Source organism: Pocillopora damicornis, chromosome 10 (genome assembly GCF_964200805.1).
Source record: "Pocillopora damicornis chromosome 10, jaPocDami1.2, whole genome shotgun sequence".
Taxonomy (NCBI): Eukaryota; Metazoa; Cnidaria; class Anthozoa; order Scleractinia; family Pocilloporidae; genus Pocillopora; species Pocillopora damicornis.
The window spans coordinates 7,931,282-7,940,115 of NC_142679.1; the positions used below are offsets into that span (position 1 = coordinate 7,931,282).

Consider the following 8,834-nt stretch of genomic DNA (forward strand, 5'->3'; position numbering starts at 1 on the left):
AAAAACAATTTTTCACCTCAGTGTCGGTGGAAATGCTTATCTGGTTATTGCAGTTTTACGTCATCAGTTTTTTGCCTTATTCTTATTCGCCTGATTACGGGATTTTTATGCGCAGTACAGGATACGTAAGGAAATACTAAGGAATCACCTCAAGGACATAGAGGTTACGTGTAAACGACAGAGAATTAAAGTCAGCAATTTTTTTTTAATATGGGTAAGTTCTTAAAAATACATATATATAAGTATGAAACGTACAGATGATGCAATAATAAATATTAAAATGTTCGATATAAATTTAGTCCTTGTGTTCCAGACACATTGTAGAGTAAAGGCGTTTCTAGCTTTAAATATCCTATGGTGCGCATGAACAGGCTGTGTTAAACGACACTCCTTCCATCGTGATCGTACGGGACGGAACACATTTCCTCTGGTTGTTGTTGTTTGCCATCGAACTGAAACATGCAGTTTTGTAAGACGTTATTGTCTTACAAATCGGAACAGATACCTTGTTGTTGCTTGGCAAAGTGAATGACACAACTCTGCCAGTGTAACAACTGGGCTCGTCATCAGGGGACCTCTTTTGTCTCCATGCGGACGTGTCTAGCGTGGACGGGACTCCGCCATCTTGAGCTCTACGCCCCATTTTATTAAACCAAGTTGCCCGGCCATTTCCACGGTGAAGGAAAATTGCGAGCATAACGATGAAAACCTAAAGAATATAGATATTTTATCAGCTTATTATCAACAGCATATATCTTACAATCGATTTGATGGTAAAACTGCAGCTGAATGATGATTCATTAAGTCAGTTGACCAGAAAAAGTCAGGAAGTGTTCTTTGTTGTCATGCAAATCCATTTAGAAAAATTTCTAATTGTGGGATGATATTTAGAAATGAGAAGAATTCTCAAGCACGCGTTTAACAAGAATTAAGGTATATTGTTTTACCATGTAAACTTCCATGACTCAATTCCTTAGCTAATTTTTTTTGTTAGCCTCTGCAAAGAGTCTTCACAACTTGTTTCTTTTTCTTCTTGAAAGTGGATTTTGATGCCGAGGAAATTTTCTCTTCTTTTAAATACAATTCAGTGTTCCTAATTTGGCTCTGATGTAGATATCTAAAATTGGATGACTACCGCTTTTCTTCCTGAGTTTCATGTTGTTTTGGTACAGTTTCGATGATGAAGTAGAACTTCTTTGATTTATCTTATAACAGGAGTTTAAAAACGTCTTTCTAAAGAAATTTATCAGAAATCCGTTTGGAAACTTATTAGATAATACAGCAAATAAAATTGTTCTATTTAAAGAGATAAAGGAATGCTAATAGCGTAACATTTTACTAGTAGAAACGTGTTTGTTTTAACGAATCCATGAGCACATGGAGAAATTCTATGTTGCATTGCAGGAGAAATGAAAATCATGTTAATCCTCTATTTGTTCATTCATTTTGACAGTTCACACAAAATCCAGGTATTATCGACTGAAAAATTGAAAAGAAAATTTAAAAGTACATGAAGCAACACTTGGTCGAAGCGTAATTAAGTAAAAGGAATTCTTTATTCGCTCAGTGATAAATGCAGAATCATATTAACCAAAACAGTGCTATGGTGATCTACAGTAAAACGGCATGAAACAGTCTCACATAAATGAAATGCCATTTTCTGGGGTATCATGAGCTGAACACAAAAAGAGGAAAACGAATGTTGGGTTTTTCAGACGTCATTAAAGACGGTTTCCGAAAGTGTAGCAAGTAAAAAATGGAAAACTATGATAGCTTATGACTGCAGAACAACAGAATTGCAAATTTGTCACACTTAACCATTAATTTTTTGGTACTCTATTTCAATGCTGTAGTGATGTATTAACTGCGAAAAAAGAACAATGATAAAGTGGAAGAGATAGAGCAAACAGACAAAAAACTGATGACGTAAAAATATACTCTGAAATGATTTTAGATTCGAGTTAAAATAGTTCAAAACGGGGAATCACGATTTCGAAAGAGGTCCTCCGTGTCACGGTGTCAAGGAGAGATCATTTGTCACGTATCACAGTCGTATCACAACTTTTCTCTTCAGTATCATTTATAACTCTTCTGGGAAGTTCTTTCTTTGGCTAAGCTACCATATTCTTCCATTTTTACTTGCTACACTTTCGAAAACCCCCTTTAATGACGTTTCAAAAACCCAACATTCGTTTTCCTCCTTTTGTGTTCAGCTCATGATATCCAAGAAAATGGCATTTCATTTATGTGAGACTTTTAGGCTGTTTTACTGTAGATTACTATAGCACTGTTTTGGTTGATATTATTCTGCATTTATCACTGAGCAAATAAAGAATTCCTTTTATTTATGTTCGCTTCGTCCAAGTGTTACTTCATGAACTTTTTAAAATATTTTTTTAATTTTTCAGTCGATAATACCTGGATTTTGTGTGAACTGTAAGAAAAAAATGAACAAATAGAGGATTAACATGATTTTCATTTCTCCTGCAATGCAACATAGAATTTCTCCATATGCTTATGGATTCTTTAAACCAAACACGTTTCTAATAGTAAAATGTTACGCTATTAGCATTCCTTTATCTCTTAATATAGAACAGTTTTATTTGCTGACTCTATCTAATAAGTTTCCAAACGGATTTCTAATACATTTCTTTAGAAAGACGTTTTTAAACTCCCGTTATAACATAAATCAGAGAAATTCTACTTCATCATCGAAACTGTACCAAAACAACATGAAACTCAGGAAGAAAAGCGGTAGTCTTCCAATTTTAGATATCTACATTAGAGCCAAATTAGGAATACTGAATTGTATTTAAGGGAAGAGAGAGTTTCTCGGCATCAAAATCAACTTTATACAAGAAAAAGAAACAAGTTGTGAAGGCTTTTTGCAGAAGCTAACAAGAAACATTAGCTAAGGAATTGAGTCATGGAAGTTTACATGGTAAAACAACGTACCTTAATTCTTGTTAAACGTATGCATGAGAATCCTTCTCATTTTTAAATACCATTCCACAATTAGATATTTTTCTAAATTGATTTACATGGCAACAACGAACACTTTCTGACTTTTTCTGGTCAAATAATGTAAAAACACTTTTGGAAGGAAAAAAAGTACTTTAATGATCATCATTCAGCTGCAGTTTTACCATCAAATCAATTGTAAGACATATACTGTTGATAATAAGTTGATAAAAGATCTATATTCCCAAGGTTCTCATCGTTATCCTCGCAATTTTCCTTCACTGTGGAAATGGCCGGGCAACTGGGTTTAATAAAATGGGGCGTACAGCTCAAGATGGTGGAGTCACGTCCACACTAGGTGATGCCGCATGGAGACAAAAGAGGTCCCCTGATGACGAGCCCAGTTGTTACACTGGTAGAGTTGTGTCATTCACTTTGCCAAGCAACAACAAGGTATCTGTTCCTATTTGTAAGACAGTAACGTCTTACAAAACTGCATGTGTCAGTTCGATGGCAAACAACAACAACCAGAGGAAATGTGTTCCGTCCCGTACGATCACAATGGAAGGAGTGTCGTTTAACACAGCCTGTTCATGCGCACCATAGAATATTTAAAGCCAGAAACTTCTTAACTCTACAATGTGTCTGGAACACAAGGACAAAAGTTAAATCGAACATTGCAATATTTATCATTGTACCATTTGTACGTTTTATATTTATATATATGTATATTTACGAACTTATCCATATTAAAAAAATTCCTGACTTTATTTCTCTGTCGTTTGCACGTAACCTCCATATCCTTAAGGTGATTCCTTAGTATTTCCTTACGTATCCTGTACTGCGCATAAAAATCCCGTAATCAGGCGAATAAGCGCGTGCGATTTCCGGGAACATGGCCTCTGTACTAATTAACTAACTTATGTTGTGGTATAAGCTAACAATAACAAGGGCTAAAAAGGTAAATTGATATGAAAGATTTGACTTAATCAACTCCAGTGGAGTTTACCTTAAAATACAATTTTTACATTCTGAGAAAGAAACATTTTCCTTTAATCGACACCTTTAACAGCTTTTATCGCATACATTGCGCTGTTTTATAACGATTTCTAGGGCCTGAGAAAAGCCCCAACAGTACACGTCTAAAATTAGGATAATTTTCAATTTCTTTTGACACGGCACTGTCCTTCGCTCCACTCTGTCAGACTGATGAATGAATGGTGAAGCGCTCACAATTCTCTATTTTTCGGCACAAAAAATTCTGATGTATCATGGTAAATCTACGTACACGAAAATGAGGGGCTTGATTTTACCTCATTAGAATATAAGTAAGATGAAGAGGTTTTTAACCTGTCATCAAATCGTCCACATATCAACTTACAACTTTCAACACACGTTGAAAAAACTAGCAAATTCCCCAAAACTACTATTTCAAATACAATATTTTACCTGAAAAACTAAACTGTAGCACAACAGAATTGAAAAAATGACACATTTTAGCACATGGTACTACATTTCAAATGCTGTAATTAAATACATATTCAACGGCGAATAATAATAACCACGATAAAGTGGCAGAGATGGAGCGAACAGGCAAGAAACTGATGACATAAAAACACAATAACCAGATAAGCATTTCCACCGATACTGAGGTGAAAAACTGTTTTCGTCTATACCGCATAGGCTGAATTACAAGCGGACTAAAACATCATTTTCTTTCTATCACATGCTCAGAAACTTTAAAATCATGTGCTCCAAACAGTGTGTATGAGCCTGCGATCAGGTGCCGCAAAAGGAGCGGTATTTGAGAGAGAGCACCTATCAGTTCCTCTAACATAAGCATTACTATCACTTTGGGCTCCGAATATATTCTGAAATAATTTGGAGCAATGTTTATATGATTTAAAAAGGGAAACACAATTTCGAAAGAGGTCCTGTCACGGATGGCAAAAGGAGAGATCATTTGTCACGTATCACAATCGTATCACAACTTTTCTTAGTAGTATTGTATTTATGTTTGACATTTAATACCTATAGGAAGTTCTCTCTTTAGCAAAGCTATCAAAGTCTTCCAGTTTTTACTTGCTACACTTTCGAAACCCCCTTAAATTAAATGAAGTCTTAAAAAAACCAAACATCAACTGGTTGAAACGCGGGGTTGAGGTCCCAGTCAAAATTATTCGTATTCCTTTATTTGTGTTCAGCCTATGCTATCCCAAAAAATGGCATTTCATCTTTGTGACACTTTTTCACACCGTTTTACTATAAATCACTATAGCGCTGTTTCGGTTATTTTGATTATGCATTTATCACTAAACGAATCTTAATCAAGGATTCGTGTTACATAAGTACGTTTTCGTGCTGCTGTAATTATATCCTAGTAGATGTAAAGGTATCATTACTCTCAATTTCTTCTAAGAATTGCGTCATTCACTCGTTATGATCTGATAGTCATATGACGTGATTCTAAACATTGTTTCTGTCTCTTTTCAGACTTATTCAAATCATTTCAGTATGATACAACCTTTTTTCCTTTGATAGTAGTTAGTGAAATGAGTAATATGCCACGAAAATGGTTTTCAAATTTTTGGTCAATGATAGAAGGGTTTTGTGTTAACTGATAGAATTAATGAACAAATAGAATAAAAAGCTAATGAACTTGTTTTCTTTCCAAGTTTTATGCAACGTAAAATCTCTCCACGCAGTAGCTTCTCATACAGGAAAAGAAATCATAAAATAGTTATTAACCAAACAGATTTCTAACAATAAAATTTTGCGCCGTCAATACTCTACTTTCATTTAAAATAGAACAATTTTATTTGCTGATCCTATCAAATCAGTTTCCAAACAGAGTCCTACGAATTTCTTAAAAAAAGACATTCAAATTTCAGTCAGTGGATCAGTCAAAGAAATTCTTACCCATCATCGAGACTGTAATCAAAAAAGGATGGAATCTTGAACAGATACAGAGTCTCAGGCAGAAAAGCGGTAGTTTCCCAATTTTAGACATTTACTTTAGCACCAAATTAGGAACACTCAATCGTATATAAGAGGGAAGAAAAGCATTTCTCGGCATCAAAATCAACTTCAGAGAAGAAAAGAAACAAGTTGTGAAGACTCTTTACAGAAGCCACAAGAAATACTAAGAAATTGATGGAGTTTTACAAGGTAAAACAATGTATCATGGTTATCGTAAAACGTGTTTCTAGTAATTCCTTCATTCATTCAATTTTATTCCTCAGTTAGGTATTTTTGATATGGTTTACTGGGCAACACGGCGGGCTTTTCTGAATTTTCTGGTAAAACAATTTAGAAATCTTTTTCAAAAGTATAAAAAAACAAGGTTTTTTTCAGATCTCTATTAGGTTGCAGTTTAACCATGAATATCATTACAATATTTGTAACTTAGAGCGCAAAATTACAAAATGCTGATTGCCTGAGACAAAGGGCATTATTTCTTAACTTTCTCAATTGCCCTGGGAAATTATAAAAATTTGGAAATCATTATGATTGCACTGATGGCGAATGTTTTCCAGCAGGGTTGCTTTCATCGCTTTACCGTTGTTGTACAAAAATATAATTTTATTCAGCTGACTCCTGCGTTTTACAGTCCTTTGACTCTAATTGAACACTAAACAAGCTTCCTAGAGTGTGCGTTGATCTTCTTTAGAAAATAAAAATTGCCCTTTATATTATAAACAAGCAATGGCTCGTTTCCTCGTAAAAGGGAGGGATTAATATCACTTGTGTTTTCAGAAGTTGCAGAAATTGCCCACGTCGCTACGCGACTCGAGCAATTTCTGGAACTTCTGAAACGCGCGTGAAATATTAATCCTAAATCTTACTCGGCCCCATGCAATTAGCTATAAGCATCGTTGAAAATAAATTGACAATGGATCCTGTATTATAGGTTCTCGTCGTTTTCCTTGCAATTTATCTTCACTGTGGAGATTGCCGGGCAGCTGCTTTGACCAAAATCATGGGTAGGATCCAAAATGGCGCAGTCCCGTCCACGCAGGGTGCTGCAGCATGGAGACAAAAGAGGTCCCCTAGTGATGAGCCTAGTTGCTACACTGGTACACATGCGTCACTCGCTTTGCCAAGCAACAACACGGTATCTGCTCCTATTTGTAAGACAATAACGTCTTACAAAACTGCATGTTTCAGTTTGATGGCAAACAACAACAACCAGAGGAAATGTGTTCCGTCCCATATGATCACGATGCAAGGAGTGGCGTTTAACACAGCCTGTTCATGTGCACAATAGAATACTTAGAGCTAGAAACTTAACTCTAGAATGTGTCTGGAACACAAGGACTATAGCTATATCAACCAGCAACTGCCACGTAGAACTGTTGTAGTATTTATTATTGTATCATGCACGCTTCTTATTTATATGTATGTATTTATGACCCTATTACTGGATCAATAAAGTATGTCATATTTTTTCACTTTTTGTATCAAATCGTTCTTCACATAACCAAATGACGGAATACTTCGAGGAATACTCTGAAGATAAACAGTTTTGGTGCAAAGATAGCTATATCGCGGAGCATTTTTTAAAATTTATTTGACTGCAAACTCTGTAGAACATAGATTAGCGTGATTTTGCTCTTTTTGCCGCCTTTGTGAATGTGGAGTCTAGTTTTTGTGATAGATTTCGTCTGTTGTATTTGGTGTGCTTATATCGTTGCGTAATGCTGGAAATAGAGAGGGCAAATTCTAAGCCTGGTGGCGTTTTAGTGAAAGATGATGTTATTCAGTGAATGACACAGCCATTTTGTTTATTGTGTTTTCGCGACTTACTTGCCAGTCGATAAAATAACTTTTTGCACTCAATTGCAACTCTCTGCACTACTTGCGATTAATTGAAATGTTCTCGGCCGATGAGCATGCTGATATGTTTGCATGTAAGGTATTGATATAAGTATACACATGATTTCGAGTGCAATTTCGGATAAATTATCACGTGTAAACTTTTCATAGGCTAACCAAATTACACGAGCCCATAAGGCAAGTGCAATTTGTAGTCTTTTACACGAAAGCTGCTCGCTCGTAATCTTCACTGTCTATCGTACCAACTGTTGCGTATTACTCCTCGAGAATTTCATGTTATTCTGGACCACGGGTTCGTACCTTTATGTCCATTTTGGAAGGCAGACTTGAAGCTATTTATTTTCTCTTTGTTGGGTTTTTTTGTTTTGGTTTTCTCTCTCAAACTCGGAATTAAAACGTTGTTACTTTCTCCTCATCTGTTCGCCATTTTGTTTTGTTGTGCTTTCCTGACTTACCTGTCAATCAATTTAATTTCAACTCTCTGCACTCAATTTCAATTTTCTGCACTGTTTTGCATTAAATGACGTATTCTCAGCCACTAAGCATGCAGAGATTATTTCATGTTTATTCACGAATCGCACCATTTTATGCTCAAAACTGCATCTTTCATCCAACCAATGAGACAGCTTCACTAAGTCACAACAACCAATCAGACTTCAACGCTTGTTTTAAGAAATCTACCAAATTGCAGGAAAATGAAAGACAGCTTTATCAACTTTTTACAAAACAGCTGAATACTGGATAAATAAAATATTTTTGCAGATAAAAAAACCGTATTTTGAATGACTGAATTTTATGATTTCAAATGCAATTTTGGTCTGATTTCAAATCCCACCAATAATTTCAGACCTAAAAATACATTTGCCTAAATTTCAGCATGCTCAAGATTTACTCGTGCTGATTTATCCCAAATTGCACTCGAAATCATGTGATTACCTCTACTCATTGACTGCCTGATACCCGCTTTATTGCCTATAAAGACCTATTCAGAATAAGAAGTTTTGAAAGGTCATTTCCATTCAAGTATGTACAACAAC

General features: G+C 35.4%; 2 protein-coding genes across 2 annotated transcripts; one reads left to right on the forward strand and one right to left on the reverse strand.

The window, feature by feature from the left end:
- Positions 1–352: 352 nt before the first annotated feature.
- On the reverse strand, positions 353–962 carry LOC149038722 (uncharacterized). Its single transcript, XM_089184772.1, has 2 exons — positions 948–962; positions 353–709 (listed from the first exon to the last, which is right to left on the reverse strand). Exons 1-2 carry the CDS (start codon positions 960–962, stop codon positions 353–355), a joined length of 372 nt encoding a protein of 123 aa, XP_089040898.1.
- A 1,964-nt stretch (positions 963–2,926) lies between these two features.
- Positions 2,927–3,731, forward strand: LOC149038723 (uncharacterized). The gene is made up of 2 exons (XM_089185089.1): positions 2,927–2,941; positions 3,211–3,731. The coding sequence occupies exons 1-2, from the start codon at positions 2,927–2,929 to the stop codon at positions 3,565–3,567; spliced, it is 372 nt and encodes a 123-aa protein (XP_089041215.1). The 3' UTR covers positions 3,568–3,731.
- Positions 3,732–8,834: the final 5,103 nt, after the last annotated feature.